General features: G+C 38.2%; 1 protein-coding gene across 1 annotated transcript; it reads right to left on the bottom strand.

The window, feature by feature from the left end:
• Nucleotides 1–1,457: 1,457 nt before the first annotated feature.
• LOC112183880 (ankyrin repeat-containing protein At5g02620) lies at nt 1,458–8,060 on the bottom strand. The gene is made up of 4 exons (XM_024322195.2): nt 7,481–8,060; nt 3,344–3,861; nt 1,768–2,200; nt 1,458–1,528 (listed from the first exon to the last, which is right to left on the bottom strand). Exons 1-4 carry the CDS (start codon nt 8,058–8,060, stop codon nt 1,458–1,460), a joined length of 1,602 nt encoding a protein of 533 aa, XP_024177963.2.
• Between the last annotated feature and the right edge of the window lie 6,008 nt (nt 8,061–14,068).

The raw sequence follows: 14,068 nt of genomic DNA, 5'->3' as shown, positions 1-14,068 counted from the left end.
AAAAAAACCACAAACTTCTAAAAAAAACTACCAATTCCTATAAAAAAAAAACTACCTACTCTCTATTTTAAAAAAAATATCAATTTTCACACACATAGTGTGTGGAGCCCGTCTAGTATATATTAAAATATTCGACTCATTCAAACTTGGAAATTACTTGTGCTCTATGCTAGCAACTTGGTATTTATTTGCTCAAGCTTGTGAAAAATTGATGTGTAAAAAAAACAAAAGGTTTATTTTGCAATACTTGTTGTCAATGCTTTTGCCACCTCTTCATAGTTACTCTATTACTAAATCTGCAAGCAATCTTTGTTTTCTAAAGTCGCTGATGTGATTTGCGAAATATAGCTAATGACGGACGTCTAACTCTGACATTTTATGTCCTTTATTTGGGTTTCTTTGTATCGTATGGATTAGATTTTGTGCGGCATAAGTTATCCTCTGTGACATGTGAGATTGTGGTGGAGAATAATACAAATAGGTAGTTACATTATATGTGTGTGGATAACAAAATAGCAGAGCACACGCATTGGAGTGAATTCTCACCATTCTATCAGAGTATTCATATTGTCCTTGTAGTCTGATGTAATACTCGATTTGAAGTGGAGTAGAGAACCACGTACAACACATAAAACTAATTTCATAGTGAAGTAGCCTTTTTACTCATCCTTTCTTAGTCACTCTGAATTGTCTCTGTATGCTGGCACTATTATATAGTGTACAAAGCAGGTACCTTGTTGCCTAAATACCTGAGAAATAATATGATGAGATGATTTGGATTCTCCCATTAACTTGAGTTGTCCAAGCTCTAATCCTAAAGATTTCTCTACGTGTTTGGATCATAGAAAATGAGACAGAAGTTTTTATATTTTTCTGCATTGCTCTCTTAATTCGTTAGTGAATTGGCGAGGGTCTTCCCGATACATCTTCATTTTCTTGGATCAGGCTGTTGCAGTCGTTTAACTGAGCTTAGATATCATACACTTTAAGTGTCTCTGTATTGTTATTATATGCATGCTTTTGGTGTGAAGTATTGTTTCAGTAAACTTAATTATTGGTGTGTCTGGAACGGGTACAATGTGTTTTCCTTTCCAAAACCCAGGAAATATAATTAAATTATTCTGCTCTGGAGATACTGCAACCCTATGTTGGACATGCCTATCCTTTGCCTTTTTGATACATTATGTTATAATGTATTGTGTTCCACTCGTAGTATTATCGTTGTCTGCTGCCTTCTTTGATCGAGTTCTTTCTATCGAAATACTACTGTATATGACTTGCTAACAGCTTCTATATTGTGTTGCTCAGAAGCATATGCCGATTCAGATTGTCTTTCATGTTTTCTTTTTATTTCATTATTTTTTAGATTTGTTAGAGTGGGTTACACTTCCAACTCAGACATGAAACAATAATATATTGGGAACTAGTTTAATGAGAAGACTACTTGGAAAGTTATTCTATAAGAAACATCGTACATGATCCTGGGACATTGTCTCTGATACTGGCGATACAGGGTACCGAGGACGTACTGTGGTATGCGTACACATATGTTTAAGCTTAGAAAAGAAAGCACCAAAATAGAGTTGTTGGAGGAACTTCCCCCCATTAAAATTATGCGGGAACGGATCCAATCGCGTGTCCTCATTTCGCGCACCGTTGGCAGAACGGCCAACCTGGTCTTTCTGATGATCATGTAGCATAAAGCGATGCATATTAGAATAACCAAAATGCCGAGTGGACTATACTTGGGTAGCACTACAAACATACCCGAAGCAAATGCCAACACCATTGCTACAATGGAATAGCGAATGAAAACTGCAGGTGTGTCTCTAATGATTCGTGACTTATTCGACACCATAAAATGATTATACACCACAAGGAGGGACAAGAAGTAGGAGATGGTGTCAAACAACACGAACCCTATGAAAAATATCCTTTGGTGTAATACTGACATGCCGTCGCTATTAAATCCCCCAGGCATGGTGAAAGCGGCTGAAAAACTGACGGTAGCAATAAGCACCGCAACTAGTAGATTTGTGTCAAATCTTTTCGAGTCATCCAGCGAAGCTTTGACTGATTTTTCGTTTGCAATGGTCACTGTGGTGGATGTAGCCTTCTTCTCCTTCGATGATTCTAATTTCATGAAGTCATTCTTCTCCTCCGATGATTCCAATTTCATGAAATCACGGCGCACATATCGCTGGAAAATTGGCACACCGATGGACCTCCCCAAATTATGCAAGACGCTTCGTCTACCAATGGTGTACTATAATACATGTGACTATGTGAGGTACCAAGGTTAAGGGGTAAAGGAAAGCAAATAAACTAGATCAAAAGGACCAAAACAGAAAAATACATCAAACCAAGACACTATAATGCCTTTATATGATTATTTCTGTGCGCATGCATGCATATATATATATATATATATATATATATATGCAAATAAACTAGATCAAAAGGACCAAAACAGAAAAATACATCAAACCAAGACATTACAATGCCTTTATATGATTATTTCTGTGCACATGCATATATACGACCGCGTTCTGAAGAGGACGTCCGCACTTTAACGAAAGTGCGGACTGCGCTGCTGCAGCTCGGCTCGGGGTGCGACGGAGCGGCGGAGCTTGCCGGACGGACGCCACGGGTCAGACGGACGGGTCTGCAGTCGGTGGAGTCGCCGGCGACGTGGTTGCAGCCTTGCCCAGAAACCTGCTGTTGCAGGTGAGCTCGCTGCCCAGAAACCTACAACTCCGACCTCCTCCGACCTCGAACGCTGCCTAGAACCGTCCGCCAAGCCTCCGGCCTCCGTCCGCCAAGCCCCGAGCCGCCGGCCAAGCCTGGAACGCCGCCGCTGCGTTGCGTTCCGCACTTTAGCCAAGTGCGGACGTCCGCTTCAGAACCCGCCCGTGCATATATATATATATATATATATATATATATTAAGGGATCCTTTGTGGGACCCACTTTGTGATCACATTTCGGTATCTCTACCCTTCAGTTTTTAGATCTTAATGCATAAATCATTTCTGCAAATTTTTAACCAAATTGATAATCGTTAAGGTATCAAACAGAATTAAATCAATGAACGAATCGAATCTGTCCAACCTAAACGATTCATGTTTATAATTGTAAATCGCAATTACGAATGCCTTAACGATTACCAATTTAACTGAAAATTTGCAGAGGTGATCTAATCATATAGACCTAAAAACTGAACAGTTGAGATATGGATACGTGATCGAAAAGTGGGTCTAATAATCGATCCCTGAAAATAACTAAAAAATGAATCTCTCACTACAAGGGCCCTGTGTGTGTTATATATATCTATGGTCCTTACCAGTTCAATATTGTTACCAAGGTATATATCAACCGCTTTGGAGTGGTGAACATTGGTTGCAGTCTTGTCAACTTTGCAATCCCTTGCCAAGGCTTTCATAATTGCAGAATTCGGTATAGAGGCAGCCAGATGTAAAGGAGTATTTCCATCATCGTCTGCTTCGTTTACAAGTCCTGCTAGAGTAGGCGTCTTCAAAATATACCTAATAACAGCCGGCTTCTCACCCAAAACTGCAGCATGTACAGCCGTTTGGTCTTTGTGGTTGAGCAGATCACAAGTATCAGGCCGCAATCGAATCAATTCTTTCATTACTTTTATGTGGCCTCCGTACGCTGCAACATGAAGAGCAGACATTCCACAGTTGTCTAATATGTAAGCTACAGAACTGTTACGTTTTATCAGCGATCTAATTGCCGATACATTCCCTCTGAATGCTGCATAGTGTAAGGGAGTCCAACCAAGTTCATCAACTTCTTTGATTATTTCAGGATTTTTGGACACCATCATCGTCACGATGTCTAACATGTATGGACAAAATAGCTCAGGTACTGAGAATCCTTCCATAACATTTTTTCTCATTATATGCATACAGTTTAATTTACCAGAAATATGAGAGAAAACATGTATTATTTAGCAATTTTATTTAAAATTTAGAAATACTAAGGCCCAATTTGGCTCCGCTGTTTAAGCTAGATGACCTGTTTGGTAAAAGTCTTAGAATCAGCCTTTAGAAAAAGTTCACGATACCCAATTGAACTTATAGAAATTGTTTCTTAGCTGCTTCTATAATCATAAAGCTTATGTGCTTCCTTGAAACACAGAGATGTTCCACCAATAAAAACCAAACTTAAACCCAGTCATATTTATTCATGCAGCTCCTACATTAACAATCGACCAAAAATATCCATCGAAGAAAGAAAACAATTGACTAGAAGTCTAATTGAATGTATTATGGAAAATCCAAGACTCTCATTCAAAATTTCAAGAATATAACAAACTGTCAAACTTGGTATGTGTAAGAATTAGAAAGTGAAGTATAACATACATAGACATGGAAAAGAATATTTTCATCTTAATGATTTTTGTATTTTTGCCTAAAGAATGGTTTTAACGTAAGGTCTACTTCAGTCATTTTATGTAGTCACAACTTTTGAGATAGTATGTAATAGTAACAAAACTTTTAATACATTCAATCAACCGTAATAAGAAAAACTGGAAGTCGGCTTTTTGCTCTGCTAGGGTTTCTCTGCCCTAGCCGTCCAATTTGATCGAGTTTGCGAGATGATGAAGGAGGAGCCGATATCCTCCTGCACTTTCTGAGGAGGCCGTTGTGGGCCTTGTTGGAGGAGAGGAAGCGATCCACGACTCATTTTTCTACTTATGTGGTCGGCTCTTGTCCAAAAAGGAGGTAGTGATCCCGTCGTTCTCGACGGCGATCTCCAACGTTTAGGAATTGAGAGAGAGAGTTCTGATCCGGCAGGAGGAGGAGGATATCTTCGTTTTTCAATTCATAGATAGGGAGGTGAAGAACCGGGTTCTTTCAGGAGGTCCATGGTTCTACAACAACTCTATGTTGCTGCTGGCAGATTATGACGTCGTTTCAGCTCTTGGGGAGGTGCCGCTGCATCTTCTTGAAGTTTGGGTGGCGGTGAAGGGGTTGCACATAGCTATGCGCAATGAGAAGGCGCTGTCTTTGATCGGCCGTGCACTGGGGACTTTTGTTCGGGTTGATCAGGGGGCAGTGCAGCGGAAGGACACGATTCAAAGGATTCATGTCATCCATGATGTTCGTCGGCGGATCTGGGCGCGGCGGCAATTCGATTTTTCGCCAACGGTCTCCGTGTTGGTAGAACTTCAATACGAGAAGTGTCATGGGCTTTGCATGGCATGTGGTTTCTTCAAGCATGGAAGTGGTGTTTGTGATCGGAGGCTCGAAACGGAGGCGTGGTCACTGATGTTGTCTGGCCAAGTCGGTCTGGATGTGGATTGTGGGTTGGTTTTGGCGCCAAATTCACCGGCTTCTGTGGCGGCGGTCAGTGGATTGGGAATGACCTATACGGCGTCGGTGGGGTTGTCGGTGCCGGAGGTTGTAGTGACGGTGGATACGGACCATACAGTGGAGGGATCAGTGTCTGCTACGAATGCAGTGTTAATTCGTCCGGAAAATCTGGCGGGAAAACCTGACTTTGAATTAGAGTTGACCGCTGGGTTGACTGGGCCAGGGCTGCAGGTGCTTGGGCCAGGCCTCAATGCTGATGGGACAAAGGAGGATTCTGTTACTGGGCCAGGGTTGAAGAGGTTTGGGCCGGCTTTAAGGTTTTGGGTGTGAGAAAGAGGCAATTCAAACCTAGTTTGGCGATTATACCTTGAAAGTTTCAGCTGGGTGAGTTGGTAGAGGTTCCGATTTCTGTGAGGCCAGCTCTAAAGAAAAAGGGTCGTCCTCGCAAACATATTCAAATAAGAGATGAAGGTATTCATGTTGGTGTGGATAAGAGCTCCAACTCGTCAGGGAAGGAGCTGTTTATTGTTTAATGGTTATGATTAGGGATTAAGCCCGTGTGAGTATGCTTAAGTTTCTATGAGCCTTCTATGACGTTTCTAGTTTCTTGCTTATACTACAATTACGTGATTGGCAAGTGAGGGCTGGTTGAATGATTTCTTTCCGTAGGAGGCGAAACTTTATCATTCTTGGATAGGCTTGCTTAAATGTGAGCTACCCAATGATGCCTAATTAGTTTGCTATAGCTTAGATAGGTTTTACCGGATTTTCTTGCCGAAATTCTTATGTAAGTTTTGTAAGCTGTGGCTTTTTGGCTGTTGGTTATTAAATAACAATCAACTTATTCTATTCAAAAAAAAAAAAACACTTTTAGATTATAATTTACCTAAAATTGTTATAAGTTGTTTAAACCCTAGCTCTAGTTTTCTACGCGTGCCGCATGCGCTAATACTTGGATCCCGATCCGGGGAGTCTACCCCTCGTCTGGCGATGCCCCATCGTCGGTGATGGCCTTCAGCCATGCTAATGGTGTGCGGCTTTGGTGCCTGACGAGTTCCGAAGGAGGGTCGGCATCAGGTTTTGGATCTCAACTCTGAGACTATGGTGGTCGCAGGCACAATGGTTTGGGATGGATTTGGTTTCCTCCGGTTCCAAACTTTGCGGCTGCATCATAGAGGCTTTATCGACTGCTTGGGGCGCTGCGGATCCGCATCCAGTGGGATTTGGGTTCATTTCGATACTCCTAGTTTCGCTTGACCCTCTTGGAGTGTCGTCAAGTGGTGCAACGCCGGGGGTGCTAGGATGGGTGGTGGTGGTCGCTGCAAGGGTGGTGGTCGCGGTGTTGCAGCTGTGCGTGCGTCTACACTAGCAGAGGAGGTGATGTTTGGGCCTGAAATGGGCCATTCCTGTTTGGACCTACGGCTAGATTTTTCTTTTTGGGCTCTAAGGTTGCTTTGATGATTATGTTTTTACTTTTCAAATAACTCCATTGTTTTTGGAGAACCTAGTGGGTTTCGGCCCAATTTAGGCTGACTGGCTAGTTTAGCGAGCGGAAGTTTACACTGTTATAATTCCTTTTTACACCAAGTTAATGAATCTCCTGGAGTACCATAATTGAGTGCATTGACGAAGGGAGATTCGAGATAGGTTTCTTTGTGTAATCTGAGAGATGTAGTAGTGTAGGCTCTTGATGAATATATAAGTGAGCGACAATGTACTAGTGGATGGTACACGTTTTCTCTTACCTGCTTGACCACTGATGTAGGGTACAAGTATATGGGGATTATTTGTAAGTGTCATTCTGGCTTTGGAATTAAATGAAATTTTTATTACCGTGTCAAAAAAAAAAAAAAAGATTAAATTTACCGAACACATTCACAATGATTTTTAAACTCAAATCAGTTTAATAATATATTTTATCAAACACTTAACAACTTAATTTTACAGCCGATTATTTTCACAACACAATATAAACGGCTTATTTTTAAAGCACAACTATTCCAATTTAGGCTCAAGAGAAGTTCAGCAGCGACTAATTTCTTAAAACATATAGTGCAAGTCCCTACAAATCTAGTACATGTAAATAAGAGGTCATGTAATTTACCTTTGCAGGTTGAATTGCGGGTTTGCTGTGACACCTTTAACCCCCTCGAAAGAAAGAGATGCTGAAGACCTGTCCAAAATACAAGAACCAATTTCTGGAAACCCCTTGCTAACAGCTAAGAACAAAGGAGATTCTTTGGCGTTATTGGTATAACAGCACAATTCAGGATCAGCATCCATTAACAGAATGACAACACCATGGTACCCGCTTTTAACAGCAACATGCAAAGCTGTATCTTTTTCCGAATTAGTCATTCGAAGTGACTCTTTATAAGCTTCAGCATCGGCTGGTCCGGTCTCCTCATCTGCTGCATCAGTTTGTAACTTTTTTGCGTGATCGATGAGGAACTCAACTAGTTCAACACAACCTACCCTAGCAGCAATGTGCATGGGAGTGTCACCCCTGGTGTTGGTGGCCCAAAACAACGGAGATTGAATCTGATTTGGGAATTCCTTGAAGAATTGTGTTTGCATGAACTGAGCAGCTATGTGAAGAACATTGTTATTTTTAGGGGTCTTCTGAAAGAGAATATCAACTGATCTATCTCCATCTCCAACTTCTTTGAGAAAACGAAGATCACCTGATGCTGCTGCCTCATACAGCGAAGGATCCATGGCATTGAACTTTATATCTCAACTTTAGTAGAGGACTGCGTGAACAATTTTCAATTGTTGATCTCGAATTTGAATAATTTCTCTGAAGTTGGGGGGGGGGGGGGGGGGGGGGTTGGGGTTGGGATTGGGGAGTGTACGTATCACATGGTTTTTGTGCATATTAACATTTTTTGCATTTAGAGCCTTCTTCAACTTACTTTAGGCCTCATCAAAAAGCCCGCGGATCAAGTGGGCCGATGGAGGCCCGCCGGCCCGCAGGGCTTTTGGCCCGGCCGGCCCGTTAAAAAACCCGCAAAAGCCCGCCTTGGTGGGCCGATGGAGGCCTGCAAAAAAGCCCGCAAAAACCCGGCCCGGCCCGTAAAAGCCCGTTAGGCCCGGCCCATAAAAGCCCGCAAAATATTATATATATATATATATATGTGTGTGTGTGTGTGTGTGTGTTTATATATATAGACATATAGATATATATTTTTGTGTGTGTTTATATAGATATATATATATATATAGTCATATAGATATATATATATATGTGTGTGTGTGTGTTTTTATATATATATATATATATGTGTGTGTGTGTGTGTGTGTGTGTTTATATATATATATATATATATATATATATATATATATAGAGAGAGAGAGAGAGAGAGATATATATATAGATATATATATATATATAGATATGTATATATATATATATATATCAATATATCATATGTGTGTGTGTGTTTATATATATATATAGAGATATATATATATATATGTGTGTGTGTGTGTGTGTGTTTATATATATATATATATATATATATATATATTAATATATATGTGTGTGTGTGGAAGTTCTTATACTATTATACTTCTATATAAAATATGTGCATATATATATTCTACATATCGGTTGACCAATCCGATCGGATTCGAAAATATGGTGAAATTGGCTAAATTTTTTACCACACTCATAATTTATTGTAATAAACTCATCCAATGGTCGGTTTTTCCATTCTCTTTGAATTGATAGGGGTTGCTCTTTGGAGTGTATGATATATAAATATAGGTTTATAAGAGTAACTACGTTTGACCTAGTTGATCGAATTCGAAACGAGAACCAAATTGGCTGGATTTTCTACAACCACCATAAAACATTACAATCTCTCCATCGAGCGGTTGGTTTCTCCGAATTCATTTTCTACTTCATGGTTGCTTTAGAATGAACCTAAATAATTTAAATGCAATGTATAAGTCATACAACTATAGGAATAAAATTGGTATAGACCAATGTGTTTGTAATTAAAATTAATTTTTTTTATCTTATGTCCACGCACATCCATTGATGGAATATATACAAACGTGATGTGAAAAAATAAGCACGTTTCGCAGTTGTCACGGCATCGGTCAACCAATAAAACATATAAGTGACTACGGTTGACCAATCCGATCGGATTCGAAAATATGGTGAAATTGGCTAAATTTTTTACCACACTCATAATTTATTGTAATAAACTCATCCAACGGTCGGTTTTTCCATTTTCTTTGAATTGATAGGGGTTGCTCTTTGGAGTGTATGATATATAAATATAGATTTATATGAGTAACTACGTTTGATCTAGTTGATCGAATTCGAAACGATAACCAAATTGGCTGGATTTTCTACAACCACCATAAAACATTACAATCTCTCCATCGAGCGGTTGGTTTCTCCGAATTCATTTTCTACTTCATGGTTGCTTTAGAATGAACCTAAATAATTTAAATGCAATGTATAAGTCATACAACTTTAGGAATAAAATTGGTATAGACCAATGTGTTTGTAATTAAAATTAATTTTTTTTATCTTATGTCCACGCACATCCATTGATGGAATATATACAAACGTGATGTGAAAAAATAAGCACGTTTCGCGGTTGTCACGGCATCGGTCAACCAATAAAACATATAAGTGACTACGGTTGACCAATCCGATCGGATTCGAAAATATGGTGAAATTGGCTAAATTTTTTACCACACTCATAATTTATTGTAATAAACTCATCCAACGGTCGGTTTTTCCATTTTCTTTGAATTGATAGGGGTTGCTCTTTGGAGTGTATGATATATAAATATAGGTTTATAAAAGTAACTACGTTTGACCTAGTTGATCGAATTCGAAACGTGAACCAAATTGGCTGGATTTTCTACAACCACCATAAAACATTACAATCTCTCCATCAAGCGGTTGGTGTCTCCGAATTCATTTTCCACTTCATGGTTGCTTTAGAAAGAACCTAAACAATTTAAATGCAATGTATAAGTCATATAACTTTAGGAATAAAATTGGTATAGTCCAATGTGTTTGTAATTAAAATTAATTTTTTTTTATCTTATGTCTACGCACATCCATCGATGGAATATATACAAACGTGATGTGAAAAAATAAGCACGTTTCGCGGTTGCCACGCCATCGGTCAACCAATAAAACATATAAGTGACTACAGTTGACCAATCCGATCGGATTCAAAAATATGGTGAAATTGGCTAAATTTTTTACCACACTCATAATTTATTGTAATAAACTCATCCAACAGTCGGTTTCTCATTTTCTTTGAATTGCTATATGTAGCTCTTTGGAGTGTATGATGTATAAATATAGATTTATAAAAAATTAGTGTCTTTAAAAATTTATTTATCAACAAATTAGTATCTATATATAAATATATATTTTTTTGGTACAATATTGTTATATAGATTGTTATCTTTGGTTGTATTTGATCATTATCCATTGAATTTCCAAAGCTTGATTAAAAAAAAAAATACTTGTGTCTTTAAATATTTATTTATAAATAAAGCCCGCAAGGCCCGGCCCAAAAAAGCCCGCAAAGCCAAGCCCGGCCCGGCCCGAAAAAGCCCGCAAGGCCCGCTTTATATGGACGGGCTTGGATCCTTTGATTTTTAATAAAGCCCGGCCCGGCCCGGCCCGCAATTATTTAAAAATATAGCAAGGCCCGGCCCAAGCCCGCTATCAATGGGCCGGGCCCGGCCCGTTGACGACCCCTAACTTACTTCATGCAGTTGCACTTCATATTCGAAACTTCCGATACATGTACGTAGTATCACATACATTTAAGACTAGTTTTGAATTAATTCTGGTGATGCTCACTCAATACTTTTCTGAATTGGCAAGCATCACCTGGAAACATCTGCAGAGAATAGTAGCTCTTATTTCACATTGTTGCTTATAGTTGAGCTATCTCTTTAAAAAATAAAACTAAAAACAAAATAAATTGAAGGGAGATTTTTATTGATCAAATTATTCGTCGGCGTCCTTTTTTGTATTTTTGCAGGAGAATTTTACCAACAAATAATTATTCCGCAAACACGTTTTTCTTTTTAATTCATTTTTTATGAAAAGTTTTACCAACAAACAATTTCTCGGTAAAGATGTGACCTTTTTCATTTTACTTTTTGGGAAATTATTCTATGTACAAACGGTATAAGTGAATCAGAAGATTCTACAGATCTCAACCATTGATATTTATATGCAATCTTTTTTTGCAATAATAATAAAATGTACTTAATGTTTTCTAACCGTCTATTCTCGTTGGTGTAAATGCACGTCGGTGCACTGAATACTCTCTCTTAATTCTTTACTAGAGACTTTTAGCAATGAAAATTCTTCGCGATGTATTTATTGCAGGGTCTTCGCACATAAATTAATATATTTAACTAATTAGTTGGAGAGAGCCTTTCTAATGAGGACCACTAAAATGGGGACTAGTTGATAACTTTATAATCAACAGTTTGGAAGACCCACTTTTTGATTACATTACAACAAATCTACCGTTGGATGTTTATGTATACATAAATAGATCACTTCTGAAAATTTTCTTCCAAATTGCTAGATCAAATCAATGGACAAACTAAATCTGTCAAACTTGAACTGTTCATGTTCATAACTGATAAATCACGATTATGAATGTTTTAACATTAATTTTCAATTTGGTTGAAAAATTACATAAATAATCTACACATAAATATATAAACTTTTTTTTTTTTTAGAAGAGACGACAATTTTATTGAAGCAAAGGGATTAAGTACATTCTCTAGAAATAATCTCCTCTAGAAAAGGAGGTGTAGAAGTAAAAACAACATTGGACAGCCTATTACATAATGCCCAACAAGCAAGAGAATGAGCAGCAGTATTCCCTTTCGATACAAATGTGAGAAAGTACTTCCAGGCAGCTGAGAAAAGAGAGCCAAAACATTCTCATAAACAACTCGGAGCTGAATAAAAGAATATTGGATAGAATGCATAGCTTGTACTAACAATAAGGAGTCCGATTCTAGACGAACTGGACCCAAACCATGGTCAAGAACCAGCCTGCAAGCTACTCTACCAGTTAGTGCCTCCACTTGAGCAGGAGAAAAAACCTAATCAAAACTAATGGCCATCCCACAAATAAAAGAACCATTTGAATCATGTACCACAATTCCTGCACCACCAGAATGAGAGTGCACATCAAAAGTTCCATCCATGCAAACAGTGAACCAACCAACAGGAGGCTTCGTCCAGGCATGCTTATTGCGTGGGACCTTGGGGGGTTAAATATATAAACATTTAACAGTTGATTTGCACAAATGTGATCAAAAAGTAAGTCTAATACAAAAATCATCAATTAGTTCTCATTTTAGTAATTCTCATTAGAATGCCGCACATTAGTTGAATTTGCTCTAGATTGCTTGCACATTAATATCTAGCAAGTATAAAAACTACTAACACTACTATAAAAAATCATCACACAACGGTAGAAATCTATTGTGTGATTTGGACCATGTCTGTCGTCTATCTCGGTGTTGTGTGATGAGCACACTCCAACAACGGTATTTCACCGTTGTGTATATACGATAGACACAACGCATAAGTTAAAACCGTGCACCGAGTCTGCACATTCCAATGCCAGATTTTGGATGTTGCGCATTCAATTGTTGTTTCGATGGTGATCAGACAACAGAAGTAAGTTCATGCTGTTGTTGGTTAACTTTTCAGACAACAGAAAAATGACACTCAGACAACGAAAGTAATACCATACTATTGTTGGTTAACTTATCATACAACAGAAAAATATGGCAACTGTTGTTGGTTGTTCCTTCACACAACAGATATCATAAAGTAACTTGTATGTGTGAGGCTCAGTGTTGAATTCTTCACAAGTTATACAACATATTGTTTGTATACCGTTATGTGATTTAACATGGGACAACTGATATCAATTATTTCTGTTGTGTGAGTACTAATGAGACAACAAAATTTTATAGGGACCGTTGTGTGATTTAACATTGGACAACTGATAGTTATTTGTTCTGTTGTGTGAATCTTAATGAGACGACAAAATTTCCTTGGTGCAGTTGTGTGATTAAAATTGATTTGTTGTGTGATTATGCGTATTCATACAACGTAATGTAATTGACTCTTGTTTGATTATTTTCAATTCTTTACCTGAAATATTTGCACCAAAATAATTCGCAACATATAAGATTTAGGCATTGAAATACTCTAATTCAACAATCTAATGTACCAAAATAGATAGTATTCATGTATCCATCCATCCCATAAAACCAAAAAAGAAGGCATTCTAGCTAATTACATTGAAAGAAAGCAAAAGCTGATACAACTTGATTGTTCCAAAAACATGCACATATGCTGCATGTGAATATATGTATCAGCATATATAACTGAACAAACTGCCCTCTCCTTCAACCAACTTGATGGCTCCTACATATCTGACTTGACGACAAATTTTGCCCACTCATTCCGATTACATCTATGTCCTCTTGGCTATACATGTAGTTGCTTCTCCTCTTCCACTAAAACAGTTTTAAGTTAAGAACCCAACATTACCATACAGCTCATTCAAACACACAGAATATCAACTTTAGTAACACAAGTATATATCATTATATCTAGCATGTACCTTATGAACAAACGATAGATCCTTATCTTCAATTATATCTCGCATGTATCACATCACGAAATAGCC

The sequence above is a fragment of the Rosa chinensis genome, chromosome 2 (genome assembly GCF_002994745.2).
Source record: "Rosa chinensis cultivar Old Blush chromosome 2, RchiOBHm-V2, whole genome shotgun sequence".
In the NCBI taxonomy this organism is placed as follows: domain Eukaryota; kingdom Viridiplantae; phylum Streptophyta; class Magnoliopsida; order Rosales; family Rosaceae; genus Rosa; species Rosa chinensis.
Note: the sequence above shows the minus strand (reverse complement) of the source record. Positions and strands in the feature narration are given on the sequence as shown.

What these genes read in the sequence shown, in the direction of transcription:
- LOC112183880 (XM_024322195.2), bottom strand. Translation starts at nt 8,060, where the DNA reads ATGGATCCTTCGCTGTATGAGGCAGCAGCATCAGGTGATCTTCGTTTT. An exon ending in TTGGTAACAATATTGAACTG is followed by an intron (nt 2,201 to 3,343) that starts GTAAGGACCATA and finishes CCAATTTTCCAG; the next exon opens with CGATATGTGCGCCGTGATTT. An exon ending in GGTGTTGGCATTTGCTTCGG is followed by an intron (nt 1,529 to 1,767) that starts GTATGTTTGTAG and finishes CGCATACCACAG; the next exon opens with TACGTCCTCGGTACCCTGTA.